At 48.4% G+C, this 22,409-nt stretch overlaps 2 protein-coding genes and 1 long non-coding RNA gene across 3 annotated transcripts; 2 read left to right on the forward strand and 1 right to left on the reverse strand.

Moving 5' to 3' along the window:
• Positions 1 to 200: 200 nt before the first annotated feature.
• On the forward strand, positions 201 to 7,869 carry DNAJB5 (DnaJ heat shock protein family (Hsp40) member B5; the record flags this gene model as incomplete). The annotated part of the gene is made up of 4 exons (XM_081103272.1): positions 201 to 382; positions 2,678 to 2,922; positions 5,742 to 6,343; positions 6,476 to 7,869. 4 exons carry the CDS (start codon positions 201 to 203, stop codon positions 6,707 to 6,709), a joined length of 1,263 nt encoding a protein of 420 aa, XP_080959398.1. The 3' UTR covers positions 6,710 to 7,869.
• A 719-nt stretch (positions 7,870 to 8,588) lies between these two features.
• On the reverse strand, positions 8,589 to 14,989 carry LOC308527847. Its single transcript, XR_013996653.1, has 2 exons — positions 11,964 to 14,989; positions 8,589 to 9,050 (listed from the first exon to the last, which is right to left on the reverse strand). It is a non-coding gene; the product is annotated as an uncharacterized lncRNA (long non-coding RNA).
• Positions 14,990 to 20,422: 5,433 nt separating this feature from the next.
• Positions 20,423 to 22,008, forward strand: LOC308527727 (spermatogenesis-associated protein 31G1-like; the record flags this gene model as incomplete). The annotated part of the gene is made up of 3 exons (XM_081103141.1): positions 20,423 to 20,588; positions 21,074 to 21,898; positions 22,003 to 22,008. Exons 1-3 carry the CDS (start codon positions 20,463 to 20,465, stop codon positions 22,006 to 22,008), a joined length of 957 nt encoding a protein of 318 aa, XP_080959267.1. The 5' UTR covers positions 20,423 to 20,462.
• Between the last annotated feature and the right edge of the window lie 401 nt (positions 22,009 to 22,409).

Here is a 22,409-nt window from a genome sequence, read left to right on the forward strand (position 1 = left end):
ACATTGCCGCCCTTAAGAGCTGGTGGCCACTGGACCCCATCCCTTCCCTCTCCACGCCTGGGCATCAGGTCCAGCTCCTGTTGCACGGGACAGGCCTTGCTGGGTAAGTGCCTCTGAGGACCCGAGGAGGTGACTGCCAGAGCTGCAGCTTTGCAAGCAGGCTCCAGCGGAGCGAGCAGAGGTGAGGGGCTGGGCTGGGCATGTTTAAGCGCACAGTGCTCTCCTGCCCATCCCCAGCAGCATCCCCACTGCAGGCCCGAGGAGCTTTCCGGAGCTTCCCACACTTCTGGGGAGAAGACTTCTTAGCCAGCTTGATGTTTAAAATTCAGCTGGAGCCCTTAAAACTTCGAGCGTGGACGCTGAATGGGTTTGTAAAGTTTCGGTAAGTCCCTCCGGAGAATGGCACTCATGCCCGTACCAAGTCAAATCCTCCACATCACACCCCCCTCCATTGCCTCCTCGCTTCCTCCATTTCATCCTCATCTCCTTCCCATTACATGTAAGTGCCTTCTACCGCACCCCTACATTTGAATGAAGTGTACACCTTATCATTCATCTCAAACCCTCCAGGCATCCATTTATTTTCCACAAACATCTCCAGTATTTTAATTCTCTGGATCTCTCTTTCAACCCCCTGGTAACCCATTTTCTACCGCAGCCACTGCCATTGGTCACCCTTTATCCCCCTCCATCAGTACTTCATTTTCTGTATCAGCCATCTCCCCTCCCTAAACCAGTCCCCCTTGCCATTTCTCCTCGTTTTTCATTCCTGCCTCAGCATTAACATCCTTTCTTCTCCATCAAAGGCAGTGCCATGCCATGGGGCTCCTTTGTCATTCCAACGCGTGGCTTTTGGGTAGGGGGAGGGAGGGAGAAAAGGGCAGTTCTTGAAAGAGATCACCCTGTGTCTGTGGAGGCAAGAGAATTATAGATCTAGAACAGCTAGCAGGTGGGTGCCAGGGAGGAAGCTGGCCAAATGAAGAGGTAATGCAGGGACATCAAGAGGATGGTGGGAGAAGTGGCAAGTCTTTTATTTGCCCTCTGCCTGGAAGCTGCTATAGTTCCCTGGGGCACCCTGCTGGTGTGCTAGGATTCCTTCCCAGTCCCTGGGGAAAGAAGATGTGGGCCAAGGCAGAGATGGCAGACCACCCCCAGCTCCCGCTCAAACGGCTTTTACTGCTGCTTCCGAAAATGGCTGCCCTCCCCCAGCTGCTCTTTCTTCTCTGCCTCCTCCAACCCCCGCCTCCCCCACCAGCCGTGACATACTGATACGGGGGAGGAGGGGAGTACCCACCTTTTGGGAGCCTTCTCTTTGTCAGAGTGAGGTGACTCCCAGAACCATGAGTCAACCTAGCCACCTGCAACAAGCCCTGTGGGGGCAGGAGCTAGGGCCATAGTCCCTACCTATCTGGAGTACCTACCTACCATACCCATTACAGCCCTCACTCCTGCCAGGAAACCCTGTACCCCTCGCTGAAGTAGTCAGAGGCAGAAAAGCAGGCCTTAGCTGTGGCTGCTAGCCCAGGACATTGCTAGAAAGACTCCGGTTCTCCGGGCTTTGGTAGGGGTTGGCATTGGCCAAATCTCAGAAGGGCTGGAGAATGGCTTCTGGCCATTCTCCCAAAAAGCTTTAGATACAGGAATGTCCCCTTCCCTGCATATTCACCACAGGGTCATTGGTGGAGGGAGATTGGCATGGAAGAATTGGAGCCTCATGTTTCTCCCTCATATAACAAATGCCCTGCATCCAGCTTAGAAGGGACTATCAGAGGAGTGTGGGCCAGATCCTAAACCACTGGGCAGGTGAGACAGAGGGTAGGTATTAAGGAAATGGTGGTTAGTGCCCAACTGCCTCCTAACAACTAAGGTTTAAAAGGCCCTGTCACCAGGATGCTTTTGTTCCCTAACATTAGTGCTTAGGCGGCACAGACATGTCTTCACACACATTTTGTGTGTAGACACTGGGAGATGAGTAAAGGGAACAGTTGCCCTGATTGGGGGAAGGACAGTGATCATCCCCTACTAATGAGGGAGTTAGAAATGGCAGTTACCAAAGGCTGTGAGTCATCCTCTGATCTGAGTCACATGTGAGGCTTAGCATAGTCTGGGGATGGAGAGCAGGGGTGCCTGGGGTCTCCAATGCAGAGAGAACTCCAGGCACCCACACCCTGACTCAGCCCGGTTGGCCAGGACAGCTGGCTGAAGATGTAGGCCTGTCCCCAGTCCTAGGCCACTGCCCCAGCTGCCCTTAGCCTGGGCACCATGCCTGAGGCATGGCGTAGGAGACCACGATACTCAGGTGACCTCACCCCGTACATTGATCTTCACCAGCTTCGGTGCGTGGCTTTGTCAGTCCATGGTGCCACCTCACTCAGCAGGTCCTTTTGGGGATCCTCAGTTCGACCCAAGGATGTGGGCCTTAGCCTAGCTCCAAGAAGTGGGCCAGAGCCCCCCGCCTGCTGCTGGGAAAACCCAGGAACTGAGGAAAGAATCACAGAATCTTAGAATGTCCAAGCTGGAAGAGATCATCTAGTCCAAACCTTTCGTTTTACTGATGGGGAGACAGAGGCCCACAGAAAAGTCACACTGTGACTTTTAGGGATTGCAGGATCATCAGGAGCAAGACTGGGGCAGAAGGGAATAGAAGCACCAAGGATTGGCCCTGGATTTCTTTCAGAAACAAGGAGACCAGTGCCGGTCCAGTGGCTGTGATGGGAAAGGATTATTACAAGATTCTTGGGATCCCTTCGGGAGCCAATGAGGATGAGATCAAGAAAGCATATCGGAAGATGGCCTTGAAGTACCACCCAGACAAGAACAAAGAACCCAATGCTGAGGAGAAGTTTAAGGAAATTGCAGAGGCCTATGATGTGCTGAGTGACCCTAAGAAACGAGGCCTGTATGACCAGTATGGGGAGGAAGGTAAGAGCAGCGCTCCAGCCTGCTATTGGACCCCTGTCCTTGTCTGGGGTCCCAGGTGACCCAGTTCTCATAACCAGGAACTGGAGACTGAGTAAGGGTGAGGGAGGCAAGTGTTCCTAACATTGACACCCAGAGGAAAGAAGAGACCACCCACTTCCCAGCCTCAGCTTACCATAGTTCCCCCCACCTCTCTCTGCCCCTCTCCCTGCTTAAGTTCAGGTCTGAGCGAGGTCTGAAGCTAGAATCAGAGGCCTTCCCCCTCCCACTCCCCCTTCCCAGCCCTTATTAGTCCAGCCTGAAGTCCCTGCTGCTTCATTGGCTGATGAGGAAGGTTAGGGAAAGGGAGTGTGTGGCTCTCTGAGGACAGAGCATTTACATTCATCAGCATAAAAGTTTGACCCTTAAGCAGCCTGGGAACTAACCACTGGAGCACTGAGCTAGAGACATGCTTGTTCCCTTCTCTGCCCACTTGAGGCCATCAGAACAGAGGTATGGCTTCGCCTCCCTGAGGAAGTGGCAGAGATCCAAGGGTGGAAGGGAAACTGCTGCTGGCATGTTGCCCCCTCCCTGGGGTAGCTGGTGGCCACGCACAGGGTGGCAGGAAAGGCCCAAATAAAGCCTCTGAGAGGGCGGCCCCTCCCAGCACATCCCACGGGCATGATGTAGCAGCTAATTCTGGGCCTGCCCCTCAGGGCCGCCTGCCACCCGCCAGCCACAGGCACCTGTCAGGCTATATTAAGAGACATAGTCACAGCTGAGGACTCTCCTTCCCGGAGAAACTGTCCTTCCTCCCTAACTGCATGCACCTTTCTTTTACATTCCCCCCTTACTCTCCCCACTGTAGCCTCCAATTAGATAGGCTAACCATATGCACTGTGCCTGGGACAGAGTAGGCACTCAAAAGAATGTTCTTTTCCTCTCCTCCTCCTTGCTTTGTGTCCCAGGCCATTATCTTCTGGCACCCCAGTCCTCCCAGCTCCCTCTCGTATGTCTCCATGCCACTAGTTCCTTCCATTTTCCCCTGCTCACCTACCAACTCCCAGATTCACCGGGCGTCTTGGGCCGGGGCGGGGGGGGGGGGGGGGGGGGTTACTTTCTTAGCTAAGAATTTGTTTTTCCTCTGGGATGGAGGAATGGGAGGTGAGGTGGGGAAAGAGGGTCGAGTTGCAGACACCATGCCACCATGTGACCTTTCTGGGAATTGCACTCATTCCTCCACTTGCCTCACCTTTGTTTAGGAAGGTGAGAGCTGGGAGAGAGCTGGAAATTTAACCCTCCTGCATGGCCAAGCCTAAGTGAAGGGCAAAGCTCAGCCCCTAGGCCCAGACACTGGGTTCTAAAGCAGATCTGCAACCCAGGAGGATGCAGCACAGCCTTAAGGAGACAGCCAGAGCCTGGGGAGGGAAAAGCAGCCTTGGAAATGTGGGTTATATTTCTGTCCGCCCTGCCTCCTCCCCATCAGCCAGACAGAACAGTTGTGCACATAGACTCTGTACTCAGCCCTGGCTGGGGACAAGTTGTTCCCAGCTTGAAAAGGGGGTGGTAGTGGTACAGCAGGAATCCCCACAGAGAAATTACCCCTTCCTGTTGTCATTAGTCCAACCTCCCTCTTTTGCTGAGCTTTGCTAAGCTTCTTGAACTCACCTGATAATCACACCTCAACAGAAGGAAAGAACAGACCCCGCGTCTTCAGGAAGGGGTGAAAAGGCCGCTGCCACAAGTCTCTGAACTGCCTGCCACTTGGCCTCTAATGAAATCCAAATCTAATGAAATAAGAGGCTAAATCAGGCTCTGGCTTCCATAGCCAATTGAAATTCTAGATAAAAGGCCTTAAAAAAAGAGTCCCTTCCCGTAGCTTGGGCTCCACCCTAAGTCTACATGTTATAGACCACTTCTCAGTGTTAATACCCACCTCGCTCCTTCCTCTGTGCCCTACTATCCCCATCCTCACCACTGCCATCTCCCCATTAAGGCTGCCTCCTTAGACAGGACCTAACTCCAGCAAGAGCAGCTGGGGTCCCCACCCACAATGTGCCAGCTCATTCATGCATTTTGGCTGCTCTGATATTGTGAGGGGAAGGCTTGGTGTTATATAACTCCAGGGAACTCCATTCCCATTGTAGTCTATGTCTATACAATGTGTGAATGGCACCCCCTGCAGTTGTGCAACACTGTGAGCCCTGACTATGGGAACAAAGCATTTGAAAACTTTCTAAAGAAGTAGCTCCTCACCTCCAAGCTAATGAGCTTTCCTGCTTTGGGGAGCCCTCCTTATTTCCCATTTGGCAGAAGTCAGGGAAAGAAGAAATTGCTAGAAGCAGAGTGAGAGTGGGCCTCCTCCTGGACCATATCCCCACATGATTTAGGACAAGTCACTTACTAGCCCCTGTGTCATCAAATCTTGCCCACTTGCCTCATGCTCTGTGGGTCTTTGGAGATAAGCAAAGATTTCAGAGCCAGATATGACTTGTAATGTGACCCCAGGCCAGCCACAAAGCTCTGAGACATCTTTGAGTCATGGTTACATGGGAGAGATTACAGGACTGGATGTCACATCCTCTAAGACTTCTACTCTTAGCTTTTCCACCCATTGGGAAACTCAGCCTCTTTGAACCTCAGATGTGTTTTATTAAAAATATAATTAAGAATAAAAATTAATCTTGCCAGAGAACTTTCTTACTGTATTAGGCCAGCCCTCTCTCTGGGAATTAAACATTTCGTCTTTCTCTAGGTCCATGAGTTGGGAGCTAGAAAGCAGGGAGAGGAGACTGGGGTGGGCCCATACCAGCCACACTGTCCCTAACTTCTCCTCCCTCCAGGCCTGAAGACTGGCGGTGGCTCGTCAGGTGGCTCCAGTGGCTCCTTTCACTACACCTTCCACGGGGACCCCCATGCCACCTTTGCCTCCTTCTTTGGTGGCTCCAACCCCTTCGATATCTTCTTTGCCAGCACTCGTTCCACTCGACCGTTCAGTGGTTTTGATCCAGATGACATGGATGTGGATGATGATGAGGACCCATTTGGCGCCTTCGGCCGCTTTGGCTTCAATGGGCTGAGTAGGGGTCCAAGGCGAGCCCCCGAACCACTGTACCCTCGGCGCAAGGTGCAGGACCCACCTGTGGTGCATGAGCTGAGGGTGTCCCTGGAGGAGATCTACCACGGCTCCACCAAGCGTATGAAGATCACGAGGCGGCGCCTCAACCCTGATGGGAGAACTGTGCGCACCGAGGACAAGATCCTGCACATTGTTATCAAGCGTGGCTGGAAGGAAGGCACCAAGATCACCTTCCCCAAAGAGGGTGATGCCACACCTGACAACATCCCTGCTGACATAGTCTTTGTGCTCAAAGACAAGCCCCACGCTCACTTCCGCCGAGATGGTACCAACGTGCTCTACAGTGCCCTGATCAGCCTCAAGGAGGTGCGGCCTGGGTCAGGTTGTGTGTGTGATGAGGGGGGGTAACAGGGACGTTCTTTCCCCATTTTAATCTTTTTCTCTCTTCCCAGTCACTCTACCCCACCTTTTCCTCACTATCTGCCTCATTTTCCCCAGGCACTGTGTGGCTGTACCGTGAACATTCCCACCATTGATGGCCGAGTGATCGCTTTGCCCTGCAATGATGTCATCAAGCCAGGCACCGTGAAGAGACTCCGTGGGGAGGGCCTTCCCTTCCCCAAGGTGCCCACCCAACGGGGAGACCTCATTGTTGAGTTCAAAGTTCGCTTCCCAGACAGATTAACACCACAGACACGACAGATCCTTAAGCAGCACCTGCCCTGTTCCTAGGCTCTGCCCCAGCCAGCCCAGAGTCTACCACAGCAATACCCCCTCACTCACCCCACCCAATGTGCACCCAACTTGATGTCCACTGGACACTGGCAACTTTTTTAAATGCAAAAAAAAGCCACTGTTTTTTTTCAGGAAAATGTTCCTGTCCCTGACCCCTTTCAGAGCTGGGCTGCCTTGGGGGAGTGGGAGGGAGGTGGGGAGAACTAGCCCAGACCAGGGGTCAATTTTCATGTCACTAGCTTTGAATCCAGTTCCCACTCCAGTGGCTGGAGAGTGACCTGAGTGCTACTTGAAGATATAGAGATTCCTTGTCCACGCCTGTAAATAGCATACCCTCCTTCCCTGCTCAGCTTTGCTGACACCTCGCCTCTCCCTTCCCTCTGGTTCCCACCTATGGGGGAGGAAGAGGATAGAAAGGACACTGCTTTCCCACCCCAGCCCCACCCCCTGGTCCACAGTGTCCGAGGTTATCACACACATATTCACACACACCTAGAGCTGTCTGTGCCTCTCCCAGGTTGAGATAGAAAGGGAAGGTCCATAACCGGGCCATTGAGCACGAGACACTTTTCATTTGGGGCAGGGAGGTGAACCGGGCCCTCAGCAGCCTCCAGGAAAGCTCCCCTGCCCAGACCCCACAGAGCTGAAAGCTCTGTCCTCCCTGTTACTCTCAGGAGTGTGCAAGCATGGAGGGAGGGGAAGGGCGCCTGCTGTATTAAAGCTAAGAGGTGGGGGGCAGGATCCATCTCCCAGCCTTCATCAGGAAGGGAAAGGGCTTTGGGGTCAGGTGGCAGCTATTCCCCAGCAAGAGATTCAGGGTCACAGGTTTCTCCCCACACCTCTGAACTCAGGGCCTCGCCACCCCAAAACTTCCAAATCCCATTTTTGTGATATGTGTAACTACTTATTTCTTACCCTTCATGGAGGCTGTGTGGGAAATTTCCAGCCCTTTGATGCCTATGTGACTCCACCCCATTCCCAGAGATGTGAAAGATCCAGTAGTGCAGGATCTAGGGTAAGACTGCTTCAGCAAGGTCCTGGGGTGGGGTCTTTAGGTTTTCTCACATTGACAAGCCCCTGAATGTTTTTATAGTAGGTTTTTTTTTGTATTTTTTGTAATGACAGTATTATGAAAAAAATAAAATATTTTAAAAATATGGCATCTGAGCCCCAGCCGGGTGGCTCAGTTGTTTGGAGCATCATCCTGTACATCAAAAAGGTTGTAGGTTCGATTCCTGGTTGGAGCACATACCTAGGTTGAGGTTTCATACCCAGTTGATCACATAAGAGAGGCTCGATCTCCAATTGGAGCGCTTATGAGAGGCAACTGATCCTCTTGATGTTTCTCTCTCTCTCTCTCTCTTTCTTTCTCTCTCAAATCAATAAAAACATCCTCAGGGAAGGATATCTATATATATAAAAGGCTAACATGCAAAGTGTCCCCTTGGGAGTTCGACCGGGAGACTGGGAGTTCGATCACTTGAACCAGGGGGCAGCACGGAACATGGCGGGCGACCAGTGGCAGTGGGGCGCTGAGGGAGCGAGGGAAGGAGGAGGTGGGGAGGCAGGGAACCTGATTGGCCCTGATCGCTGGCCAGGCCTAGGGACCCTACCTGTGCATGAATTTTGTGCACTGGGCCTCTAGTGTGTGTGTGTATATATATATATATAATCATCTGACCAGAAGCAATGAGCCTGGGCTGGAGGTGGGTGTGCAGTGCCACTATCAACCTTCCTCCGGGGCCCTGGTCCCCTTTGAGAAGCCAAACAGGACTTCAGTATAAGGTGAAGCCGATTCCTTCCTTCCTCTAAGCCCAGACTTCCGGGATTTCTAAAACATACTCCACACAACAAAGACAGAAGATACCACTCACTATAAGAAGAAACAAATCTATTTGGAAATAATAAATATCCTTTTTTATGAGAAACAGAGACTATCCTCTTTGAAGGATGTGCTATCACACGAATGAAAAGATTTTCTCTACATGAACTAAATTTTCCTTCAAGAGAAATTTCCCTCATAGGAGGAGACAGAAGAGGACTTTCTGGATGACTAGAAAAGACATATCCCCACAGAAAGAGCCTGAGGCAGTGGGGAGGAGAGCTGGAGGTACCTGGGATCTTTGGTCCATGCTGGTGGGGTCTGGCTGGGAACATAGGCTCCCTGGGAGGCATGGACATCGTAGCTGATCCTCAAATCCCATAATTTTCCAGCGATGTGTGTCCTGGTCTCTGAGCCACCTGTCCTGCTGAGACAGCTCTGGTCCTCAGGGCCTGCGTGCTGTGCTGACTGCAGGGTGCACTCGTCGCTTTCCTTGGATCTTGGTAGAGAGGAGCCCTGTAGTCGAAGGAATGCCTATTGTGGGCTCTGCTGGGCCTAGACTTTGTCCTGGGGCTGATTTTCCTCTGCACCTAAGCCCTGATTCTTCCCCAGGATCCAGCCCATGATGACCATGCCCCACTGGGCTTCGTGTCCCCAGTGCCATGAAGACAGCTCTGCCTTCACCTGGTCCTGGGCTCCACAGAAGTTGACACTGAATAGGCTTTTCTGCCCTTGCCTTTTTCCCTGGGACAATGCCAGTGAAAACAGTTTCGTCCTTTTATTCAAGGTACTTTCAGAAGGAGCGTGCTCCTTCCAGTGCAGAAACCAAGGGCTCTTACTCACAAGGATGTCTGCTAATCCCATGGCCTGGGCAGGGAGAGCCCCAATCCTGCATCTCCTACTCAGTGCTCTCCTATTTTGGATCTTCTAGTAGGGTTGTGCCTTTTTACTGGGGCTAAACTCTTGTCCTGGCTCTTCCCTGAGGCCTAAGGCTTTGGGATCCAGGTCTGCTGGGCCAGACACCTGCCTCTGGCCTCCATGTGAATACAAAGGATACAGGAAATTGTCATGTCCCTACTGGCAATCTCTGAGATGGGACTATGAGACTTTAGAAGCCAAGCTATCTGAGGCCAGGGGCACTTCAATGAGAAAGACCTGAAGCTTGCTTTGCCTGCACTTTTAGCCTTACCCTTAAAGTTACATGGAGGATTTATGGTTTTTTAATGCCTATGTCACCATACACATACATGGAGGGAGGGAGGGAGCAAGGGAGAAAGAGGAGAAGGGAGGAGGGAGATAGAAAGAGAGAGAGAGAAAGAGAGAGAGAGAGAGAGAGAGAGAGAGAGAGAGAGAGAGAGAGAGAGAGAAAAAAACCCCTGTATAAAAGTCAAGACAGTAAAGAAACTGGGGGGAAATTCCGGTTCAGCCAGGTCCTAAGAAGTGGGGTCTTTATTGGGTTTTCTCACTTTGACAAGCCCCTGAATCCTTTTATAGTAGGTGGTGTGTGTATGTGTGACTTTGTAATGACAGTACTATGACAATCATCAGCTTATTTGTATGACCATAATATTTAAGGCTTGGCCATCCTGAATTTTGGGCAACCAGCAATTTGAGGGGTGGGGGGTAGACAGGGAGCATTCCTTGGTCACTGGAGCCCCTTGTCCACTCAGATAGCCATTTAGTTTCTGGGCATCCCCCAGACTCTCATAACATCTTCTGATTGTGGCTTAGAAGCTGGAGTCTTCTTAGACTTCACTTATCTCCCTGAACTCTCTGGCCCTTGAAAGAATTCCTAAATAATCTCCAACATCTTTTTCCTAAACTGGAAACTCCAAGAAGGTGCTGACCTCTGTGGTGATCCTCTTCAGACACTCTTCTCTCTGTTCTCTGCCTCTGGGGCACTGCTGGCGTCTGTTGGGACACAACTCCACTTTCATCGCTTGGGTCATGTCCTGCCATTGTTTGATTTGGAGTGACTCTGGACTGTCTCTCTTGTTCCTCATACACTCATACTCTAACACAATTTATCCCTTTTAATGGGTATGAAGAGCTAGAAATGTGTCTGCTCTTCTCCTTGGACTAAGGGTCTGCATGAGCCATGATTAACATCTCAGGGGCCTCTGGCCTTTCTGGCTCAAAGCTGAAGGGGAAGGATGAGAACTATCCAGGTATGAACTGAATTTTTTTTGTAATCAGCTTGTCTCCTGACCTGCCTAAGGGTTTCTTTTGAAGACCATCCCTTAAACATGGGTGGCTGAGAGAGAAAGTAAACTGGGGAAGGAGCTATGATTAGGTCTCTATCTACTTAACAGTTTTATGTACGCAAGGACCTTGAAAGGTAAGCTCTACCTCTGCCACACTCAAAACCATATAATCTAGGCTTCCTGGTGCTTGTTAATCTAATGCCTACATTAAGGAAGGAAAGCTTCCAAGAGGTGTTCAGGCAGTGTTCCTGATTAATGAAGGGTACTAAATTTCCAGTTTCCACGGACTTCCCAGAAGGGGGCAATGTAGAGTTGGCAGAAAGCCGTGCACACGGATTTCTAGAGGTCCCACTTTGATCCAGCTGCCCCAGCTTCTTGCCCAAGTAAATCTTTAGGGTATTTTTCAGTTGCTTCAAGTCTAGGTTCTTTTTTTGAAAACATTGACAAGTCATTTCCTGACCCATTCCCTGCATGACTCGAAGTCACTTTTTATCTCCTCTGAAGAATCAGCCCCCGAAACCTTTACTGGGCAACTTTCTGAATTCCTTCATAGCTTACATTTGGAACCCTTTCTCGGGCTCTGCCTCAGACCTTTCCCTAAGTCATTCCCTAACTGGAAATTTGCTGGGCCCTTCACATGGAAACTTCCTGGATGTCACAATCCAATCTTTCTTAGATCCTTGCTGCTTTGGTACGTAAACACAACAGGCTTTAAAAGTCTACGGTTTTACTTAGCTAAGATTTGTCTGTTAGTTACCCTGAGGCTGCATCAGTGCCAGAGTATCTTGGATCCTACAGACCAGGGACCACTAGTGTTAAGTGGGACTCTTTCAAAAGTAGAACTCTTCTTGTTCCAAATTACTGCTTATAGGAAATTCTATGCGAAGAATGGAAACTGACACATAGGCATGGTCGGCCAGGCTGTACTGAAAAAAAAGTAAAAACCCAAAATTTTCAATCTGCTTCTCTAACAGGTATTAAATTTCAGTTGAGGTTCCAGAAAAGGAATGGAGAAGGTAGTAGGAATGGTAGGAAGAATGTGCCTGAGATAGGAGCTGGGAATGAAGCAGGGTTTGGCGCTAGGAAAGCAATGGGAAATCTTTAGCCTTCATTTAAACTAAGGGGCAGAGGAGTGGGCGTTAGAGATTCCCCTGACAAAGCAAAGGAAGACTCCTCCAGTGGGAAACAACCACCTAAAACAGGTCGGTAGCTACAAGGGACTCACTGAGCAGAGAGGGAAGACCCTAGAAGAGATGGCTTCATTATGTTGTAAATGGTCCCCCCAGGTTTAGGGATGTGAGAGTTGCTGAAGACTGTGCAGTTGCTCTGGTTTGTCTTCAGTGCTCTGTAATAGTCGCATTTCAGCAAGTGACTCTAAAATAGCCCTAGAAGAATGAAAACATACAAAATTATATACATCATCCAGCAAAGACTGGAAGACTCATCGGTTCCAATGATTTAATGAAACCTCTGTCCAGTCATTAACTGACCACTAAGCTAACCAAGCAGTGGCCACATACAACAAACAATATAGACTTCACAGAATTACTTCAGAAAAATCACTATGCAAACAACAGTAACAACAAACTCTAGAAAATCTGAATTCTAGAGTTGCCACATTATATTATTAAAAATGTCCAATTTTCAACAAAAAGTACAAGATATGTAAAGAAATAAAATTTTTAAAAAAATGGCACACACACATACATGGGGAGAAAAACAGCAATCAATTAAAAGTGACACCAAGGAAGCCCAGACATTGAACTTACTAGACAAAAACTTCGAACCAGCTATTTAAAATATGTTCAGAAAAGTAAAGAAAACTACGTCTAAAAAATACTAATGGGCCCTGGCCAGTGTGGCTCAGTTGGTTGGGCACTGTCCCCAGCACTGAAAGGTTGCAGGTTGGGTTCCCTGGTGAGCGTACATGCCTGGGTTGTGGGCTCAATCCCCGCTGGCTCGGGGCATCCAGGAGGTAGCCAATCGTTGATGTTTCGCTCTTGCATTGATATTTCTCTCTTCTCCCTTCCTCTCTCTCTACCAGGGTGACAGTAAGGATGGGGAAGAGAGACAGATTTGAGAAACAGCTGAGAAAATTAGCAAAAGCTGGTGACTGACTTCTTATGGGAAAGATGAAGAGCGAGCAGTGTAGATGGCTGCTGTGTTTCTAGCTTGAGTGACTCAATGATACTAATTACTTTGGGGGATACAACAGGAAGAGCAAATTGAGTCAAAAGAAGAAAATGCCCTAAGTTATGAAGATGTTAGGCCTGGGGTGCCTATGCGAAATGGAGCTTAGGGATATTTAGCAAGAACTGGGATTTATGAGACAAGCTCATAGAAGTCAGTGCTGAAATAACTAACCACATAAATAGCTACCTCACTACATCAGAGATCCTACTTCGGAGAGTAACACAGGCATTAAAAATTACATTTAGGAAGAGTTTATAGTGTGTAGAAAAGGTTTATGCTAAATATTAACTGCTTTCCTACCTTACAAAAACCTATGTTTATTTAAGCAATGTAAAAATTTGAATAGTAACATCTGGAAAGAAATGCATCAAAATGCTATGGAAATTATTTTGACTTTAGAAGTTTATGGGATTCCTCCTTATACTTTTTCATATCTTCTAAATTCAGTATATACTTTCATAATGGGAAAAACTATTTAAAACAGCAATATTTTCGCCAATCTCTAGTGGGACATGGCTAGTGTTTCTTTCTGTCAAACACAGGACCTGACACATAGTAGCCTGTCAATAAATGCAGTAAAATACCAATACCTGGGTGTGAAGGCATTTGAATTTCCCTCCCTTCTAGAAGGCGGAGGCCTGTCCTGTCTGCTAGAATGCCTCACCACAGTGGACCTCCACTCAATCACGAGCCTGCTTCTGCCCATCAGGACTCAGCCTCACCTCTGCCCACTGACACTGCCCTGAGGGGCCTAGGCTGGCTTTCCACCCGCCATTCCCACTGCGCGGGCGCGCGCGCGCGCGCGCGCACACACACACACACACACACACACACACACACACCCCAATCCCCAGCCTCTCAGCTCCTTCGTCTGCTTTGAAACAACTCCCCCGGGACTGTGGGCATCATCCCTTCTGTGGGAGCTGGCTCGGCAGGCAGTCTGAGAAACTGACCCCTCCCAGAGGGCGGTTCTGGGAGGTCTCACTGTCCTCTGACCAGTCGCGGCATTTGCAGGGTACTGGCTCGGGACAAGTGGAGGTGGGCCGCTGGCCAGGCCCTTAACTCAGCGTCCTTATGGAGAAGGAAAGGGAGGGGAGGGAAGAGGCGGGAGGAGTAAGGGAAGAAAGAAGGGAGGAGAGGGACCGGGAGGCGGAGGGAAAGCGAGTTGGGCAGTAAAGGGGGCTGAGGCCAGGCATCGACGCTCAGCAGCTCTGCCGCGGATCCTGGGCGCAGCCGCCCCACCCACAGCCCCCGCCAACTGAGGTGGGGGAGTCCCACAGCGGGACTGGCCCTAGGCATCTGAAAAGTCCCATCAAAATCTCGGCCGAGCTTAACTGCCCACCTCCGGTACCAAGGAAGCCAAGGAGGCTGATTCGGGCGTCCAGAGGTGGTGCCTCCTGCGTTAGCCACCAGGAAGCCGGAGGAAGAGTCCCGCTGCAGGCCCTTCCCCGCAACAAAAATCCCGCCCATTTCTCATTCATTCGCCCAGAAGTTACTGAGCTCTAACCTGATACCAAACACCAGATGCTGGAGTTAACGCAGGGAACTGGGTAGACAAAGTTCCAGCCCTCAGATAATTAAGACATAAGCTACAATCTAGTGTGGAAAGTACCGGTGGGGGAGGAGAGGGAGGATAAGGGCACCCAGCCCAACTTGGGAGGGTCAAGGAAGGCCTCCCGGAGAGACAACTTCCACTGTGGCAGGAAATGGTTTCTGATTCCTCTGAAAAGTGGAGGTCTGGCACATCAGCTGGGGGGTAGGGGGGTGCGAGGAAAAGAGAAGTTGAGAAAAGTGAAGAAGGCTTGAATTGATTTTTTAGTAGAAAGGATTTTTTTTTAAGGAATTATGTAAGTGCCACAGGCGGGGAGCTTTTCCTGTTTTGATTAACAATGTATTCCAAGTACTTAGACCAGTACTAGCACACATGAGGCACTTAATAAATGGAACTCATGAATAAAAGCTTTTCAAGTGATGCTTGGAGCTGATCATTAATTGCAGACTGAGTTTATGGGGGCACCAACTCACTCATGTGCGATTTTATCCATTAGCGCTGAGCCACTTCCTACAGGGTAGGTCTGGCAGAGGCAGAGAGTTGGGATGTTGCCAGGTAGAAATGATGGAAGGAGAATGAATTGAGAAGTGCTTGGGAGGTTGACCATGAAGTCATTGTGGAGAGGGAGGAAACGCAGGCAAGAGGTTGCTGACGCACTGGGAGAAAGTGGAAGATCAGTGGAATGGACGTCCTGACAAGTTTGAAGAATTGTCATCTTTAGGACAAATCTGAAGGTTGAAGTCAGAGGATGAAATGTCAGACTGGAAGGCAAAGCAGTTCCTGATGATGAGGCTTCAGATATGACCACAGCTGGATTGGAGCAGAAGTAAAGGACTCTAAGATGAAAAGGTCTAGGAATTGAGAGTTTAGGTCATTGAATGGTCTATCCACACAGATGTTTGGGTCTCCCATAGATCCCCTCCTTCAAGATCCCTGCTCTGGGCCCCATCCAGACTCTTTCCCAACCTTCAGAGGACTTGTATTCATACTTCAAGTTATGCCTTAAATCATAAAAGAATAATGAGATAGCTCTGGGCCAGAAACCAAAATGGGGAAGTTAGGGAGGGCTGTAGTGGGTATCTGTTTTGTTTTCTTTGTTTTATACCAGCATGCATACACCTTTCTGGAAACAGTATGTCTATGTCCTCGGAAGGAACTACCACACTCCACTCCTTCAGTCTCAGTTCATGTGCAGGTGGAGTGGTCTTCCCTCCACACCCTTATTCCAGGGGTGTATGTGTAGCTCGGACCTGTCAGAAGAAGCAGTCCATTCCCCTGTGAGCAGTGTAATGAGTAGTTCAAGGATGGACACATACCAATTGAAACCCGTAAGTCACGATGTTGTCAGAGTGACATCACATTTTTAGCATCAATGGTACTGCTACCACACAAAACCTGAGAGCAGTCAGCATAGAAGACAGAGAGCCAAGAAGTGGAAAGTGAGTCCTGCTGACATTGAATTGAGTCCCTGCATCCATCCTCCTACCTGAAGCCAGCCTTACCCCTGGACTTTTCAGTTATGTCATACATTCCTATTTTGTTTACACCTGTTGGATTGTACTTTCTGTCATTTATATCCAAATAATTCCTCACAGCCCTAGTTGGTTTGGCTCAGTGGATGGAGTGTCGACCTGCGGACTGAAGCATCCTGGGTTGAATTCCGGTCAAAGGCACATGCCCGAGTTGTAGGCTGGATTCCCAGTAGAGGATGCGCAGGAGGCAACTGATCAATGATTCTCTCTCATCATTGATGTTTCAATCTTTCTCCCTCTCCCTTCCTCACTGAAATCAATATATATATATATATATATATATATATATATATATATATATATATATATATATATTAAACACACACACACACACACAAATAAACCCCAAAAAACCCCAAATGATTCCTCACAGGACAAGGGGGTTTCTCAATCCTTAGCTCTGCCTTCCAAACTCAATTTCCCCTTACATGAAAGGGGAGAACAACACTCACTTCAAGGAGTTGTGAAGATTAAATGGGATGATAAGTGTATAAATTTGTTCCATGACACTGAGAAGAAACATCAAATTACTTAAATTTTCTAAAATTAAATCTGGCTCAAAACTCTCACTTACTAGAGTTCAAAGACATCCAATCCTATACAATAAAAGTACCCTAACTATTAAATCAGCTCTCCCCATTAGAAGTCCTGATGCCTCCTAGTGAACCCATCACTACCCATCACTATATCTTTTTCCCCAAGTCCCTGGGCCCACTGCTATATTTGGGCAACTCCTCTTCTTTCAACCCAGCATCCTCCATCTTCTCCTTTTCAAGAATGCCCATGCCCTAGCCGGTTTGGCTCAGTGGATAGAGCGTCAGCCTGCGGACTCAGGGGTCCCGGGTTCGATTCCAGTCAAGGGCATGTACCTTAGTTGCGGGCACATCCCCGGTAGGGGGTGTGCAGGAGGCAGCTGGTCGATGTTTCTCTCTCATCAATGTTTCTAACTCTCTATCCCTCTTTCTCTCTGTAAAAAATCAATAAAATATATTTAAAAAAAAAAAAAAAGAATGCCCAGCTAAATTAAATTCCCCTCCCACACAAGAGCCTGAATAAGGTTGTAGACAAGTTGTCTTGCAACTTTAGTTTGGGACTAAAAAATAATCCATTAACAATTCTATGAGATAAGAAACCTAGAATTCTTGTAATAAAAGAAAACAGTTACCTTTTAAAAATATATATATATTTTTTAATGATTTCAGAGAGGAAGGGAGGAGAGAGAGATTGAAACAGCAATGATGAGAGAGAATCATTGATTGGCTGCTTCCTTCATGCCCCCTAATGGGGATCGAACCCACAACCCAGGCATGTGCTCTTGACAAGAATCAAACCTGGGACCCTTCAGTCCACAGGTTGATGCTCGATCCACAAAGCCAAACCAGCTAGGGCAATGGTCGGCAAACTGCGGCTCGCAAGCCACATGCGGCTCTTTGGCCCGTTGAGTGTGGCTCTTCCACAAAATACCGACTTCTGCACATGGGCCACGAAGTTTCAATCGCACTGTACATGCGTGCCCACACGTGGTATTTTGTGGTATTTTGTGAAAGAGCCACACTCAAGGGGCCAAAGAGCCGCATGTGGCTCGCGAGCCGCAGTTTGCCGACCACGGAGCTAGGGCAATAGTTACCTTTTCATTCCACTGGCAAGACATAGGAGAAAGCAATCAATAACTGGTAAATTATCCTGCCATAGTGTACATTAACTAGCACAGAATAAGATCCAGTATTGCCTTCTCTAAGCACTCAATCTTCTTCATCCAGAGGTAGCAAATGCAAATGCCAGGCAGGTAATACAAATGAGTAAAAAAATGAACAAACATAAGGAAACAAAATGATAAACAGCAACTAACCCTTAGCCTGGGCATTAACAATGAAACTATGATGAGAACCATGCTGAATTGGAGAGCACCTGTCCACTTAAAAGGGAGGGAGCAACTGCTACTTAACTCTAATGGTCTGTACTTAGTGGGAATGAGAGTCAGTATTGTCAGATTTTAAACTTGAAATATTATTATGTGCAATCTGTTAAGTTTACAGTACTGGCTACTTATTCAAGTTCTTAAAGACACTACTGGCTACATTGTCTGGGCCAAATGTTACATTTCAGCTGGTCATCTTTAAGACAAATGTTGTATTTCAGTTGGTCATCTTTATGCTACATATATGCTGTCAGCTGACAAATTTACATCTTCTCCATAGACTGTTCTCCCAAGCTTCAGATCCAAGTATCCAATTGCCTCTTGCCTAGCTTTTCCTTGTCACAGGTATCTCAAATTCCAATGTCTAAAATGGAACCCATCAACCCCAAACACATGCTAAATTGGTTTCCAGGTCTGTGTTCCCTATCTCAGTCAGAAACCCTGGAGTTATTCTCAACTCCTTCTCCCTCCACTCCATCCCACTGGTAACAAAGTATAATGTTATATCTGAGGAATTCTACTTGAACTCATTATTCTTCATTCCCACCATCACTGTCTTGGCTCAGGCCTCATCTTTTATTTTGCCTAAATTAAAGCAAGAGCTCCTTAACTAATCTCTTGCCTTCATTCTCTAATCTTTTTGCCCTCACTATAGCCAAAGCGTTCTTTGCAAGACACAAGCTTGATGTTGTCACTTCCCTGCTCAAAACTTTTCAATGATTTACCATTACCTTCAGGATAAATTTCAACTCCTTAGACTGGTATTCAGGGCCCTTTGTGATCTTGTCTTTCCATGTCTATCTCCTACTGCTTCCTCAACCCCCACCACATTGAATTACCTTCATTTCCTTAACGGGACATTTTCCTCTACCCTAGCACCTTTACACAGGCTCTTCCTACGGCTTGGACTATCCTTCCCTTGTTCCCTACACTCTCATTTTCTTGGTTCCTCAGACCAAGCAGTAATCCTCTTCTGGGACATACCCCCTCTCTCCTCCCTCCCCCCCCCCAGGCAACCCCTTTCCCCAGGCTGGTTAGATAACCTTTTCTGCCTCCATTGTGCATATCTCTATTTTATTGTCTACTAGGGGCCCAGTGCATGAATTTGTGCACCTTGAAAGGAACTGTGGGCTGCAAGGCTGCGGTAGGCACAGGGGCGGGCCTTGGCCCATCCTCCGTGCCCCCGCCTGGCCCCTCCCACTGCGGCCCCCAGTCCCCTGTCTGCTGGCAGCTCCACTCCCTCTGCCACCACTCGCACCCGCAGACGCCTGCCATGTTCTGCACGTGCGCCCTTGTGGTCAGCACATGTCATAGCGACTGGTTGTTTGGGCGCTCAGTCTATTTGCATATTAGGGTTTTATATATATAGATTACTTGACTGATTTTCCCCCAGAAATAGGACTTACTTTAGAGACTCTGTCTTACTTCTATCTACTTGAGACTGAACACAATACCTGATTCAAACTAGGCACTCAATAAATATATGTTGAATTAAGCTAATCCAACTTAGGGTAGCAATGGAGAAAACTAAGAACTAGAAAACCCAGGTTATCCTCAATCATAGTTCAATGCTCTTTCTACCAGACTAAGCTGGCCTTTGAGGCATTAACTTGTACCGTGAAGGCAGAGACTGCGGGCCCTGAAAAGAAGAGTTGACATGGAACGGAGTGGTTGTTTTAGGGTAAAGAGGGGCAAATGAAGAAAAATGGTCAAGCTCAAAACCCCATTTTATTTGTCATCCTTAACATGAATGCTTGCCAACAATATCGCAGGCAACCTAAAGTCAAATACGACAGTTCACAGTTGACAAGAGATTTAAAGAAAAAAAAAAAAAAAGAGGGAGCAGACTCAATTTATTAAAGATGGAATGAGGCTTGTAATGGGAAACCTTAAAAGAAATAAAATTTTAATATAGCGTGTACACTTTGTACAATCCTAAGCATATAAATGTGTACATTTAATTCTCAAAACAACCCTATGTGGTAATATTATTCCCCTTTTACAGGTGAAAAAACTGAGGCACTGAAAGATTAAGTTTGACTGAGATTTCATGGGTAGTAAGTGACAGAGCTAGAATTTTCTAAAAAATGTTTTTATTGATTTCAGAGGAAGAGATAGAAACATCAATGATGAGAATCATTGATTGGCCACCTACTGCACGCCCCCTACTGGGGACTGAGCCCACAACCCAGGCATGTGTCCTTGACTGGAATCAAACCCCGGACCCTTCAATCCGACATTCTAACCACTGAGCAAAACTAGCCAGGGCCAGAGCTAGGATTTGAATGAGGCATTTTTAATGCTGGAGTTCATGTCCTGAACCACAATGCTGGAACCGTAATTCTGACCATGGCAATCAAGACAAAAGAGGATCACCCAGGTTTCAGTGTGAAGAATGAGTTGTTTCGTGGACACATTTTTTTTTACCTTAAGTTCAGAGAGAAGGCCGTTAGGCATGTGGGGGTTGGGAGTTCTTTGTTCTGTGACGCAGTGATGACATCAACATAAACTGCCACTAGGTTGAGAAAAATGGACTGGCTGCTAGAGGGCTTGCTTGGGGCTGAGGGGGACAAGGGGCTTCTCTGGGGCCAGCTGACCCATTCCCTCACCTGCAGACACTGTGGCAGCAGTTGCCTCCAGAGTACAGGGAATATAGTGATACTATTCCTGTTCATGGTTTGGCAGATCCGGAGATGGTGGCAACTTGGGAACTGGCGACATCTTCAGCCCTGGTACTCTGGAGACATCATGCAAGGCAAGGTGGGTGACATAGATGTGTAGAGGTCTGAATAACTATTGACGCCACATCTGAATTTTGGTGAGGAATCATTGACATGGATGTGAGCCCAAATAAGTGACTATAAGCCTGAAATGTGAGGCAGAGTGACTGACCACTAAAACTAGATTTGAAGCCAGATCAGTGGTGACTTACCCTAGATGTAGGATTATGTAAGAAATGCTGATCTCCACCGGTGCGCTGGGTAATGGCCATTAACACTGGATGAGTAAATGACTGTTTGGACCACAGATGTGGGGCCAGTTGAGTAACTGTTCATTATGGACATGGAACAGAGACCGAGAGCTTCATGATACACCTTTTGACTCTGAAAAGGTTGACAGTATTTTTCTCCATTTCCCAGGGCCTATCACTTCTATACCATGTGGCTTTCCTTGGTCATCTGTGGAGGCAGAAGTCAGAGGAGGAAGAAGAGGAAGAAGAAGAGGAGGAGAAAGAGGAAGAAGAGGAGGAGGAAGAGGAGAAAGAAGAGGCAGTATCTCTGGGTCCATTGAAGCCAAATTTTCGTTCCAAAGAAGCTCCTATTGGACAGCGAGCCACCACAGCTCCATCCCAACCATCCTGTGATCCTGAGAGCCTCCACAAGGCCATAGAGACAACAGAGCTAGTACTCAGACAGACCCCAAGCCCTCCTAGATCATTCCCCACCTTTCAGATCCTGACCAACCTGCCTATGAGGCATAAGACATCAGGGAGTGGTCTACAGCAGAGAGAAAGCCAGCTCTTCTGGGGACTCCCTTCTCTGCACAGTGAGTCCTTGGAGGCCATCATCCTGAGTTCAGGTGGCCCCTCTCCCCTTAAGTTACCTGTTGGTCCTTCTGTCTGCTTCAACAAGTTTTCCTTCCTGCATAGGTCCAACCTGCTGTTTCCCCAGTATTGCTCCCTAACCCAGCTTCCTAGCCCTAAAGTCCATACTACAAAAGATCTGAAAGAGATGGCCCCTAATCCTCAGCAACGTCCCTCTCCACTTTCCCCTTCTGTCCCATCACCACCCCTCCATCTTAAGTGCTTTCCCATAGACCACAAAGGAGCCCATTCTGGTGCTGAGGCACATACAGAGTGGCTTCTGTGGCAGAGAGCGGCCCCTCAGGATTCTGAGGATCAAGCCCTGCACCCGCAGCCTGAACTACAAAGAACCAGACCCTCAAATGTTTCCCCCTCATCTGAGGTCTGGCGGGGGAGGCCATGGGATCCTGGCTTCCCACAACACATCCCAGATCCACTCTCTGCCTCTTTGCAGTCTCCCTCTAACTTTCTGGGAGTCCTGACTAGGTTTGAGGCCCCATGGAGGACCATGGTGCAAAAGGAGGACCCCAAAGCCTCTGAGACAGCAATGCTAGTTCCCAGCCCAACCCCAGCCTCTCTGCCAGAACTCCAGGGAGTCAACCCTAAAGGAGACCTGTATGGAGCTGAGGACCACTGGGAAAACAGAAGACAAAATGAGAATCCTCAGATTTCTGAGCCTCCAAGCCTGGTCCCTTTCCAATCTGTAGCCCCCATAACAGAGCCTCAAGGAACTAGACACCTGGAAGTACCCCCTGGATGTGAGTCTCAGTGGAGAACCACAGGACATAAACAGAGTTCTCAAGCCTCTAAACTACCAATGCCAGTACCTTACCAATCTGATTCTCTGTCAGAACCCCAGAAAGTCAGCTCTGAAGGACCACCTACATCTAAGG

This window comes from Myotis nattereri (genome assembly GCF_964212035.1).
Source record: "Myotis nattereri genome assembly, chromosome: 12".
In the NCBI taxonomy this organism is placed as follows: domain Eukaryota; kingdom Metazoa; phylum Chordata; class Mammalia; order Chiroptera; family Vespertilionidae; genus Myotis; species Myotis nattereri.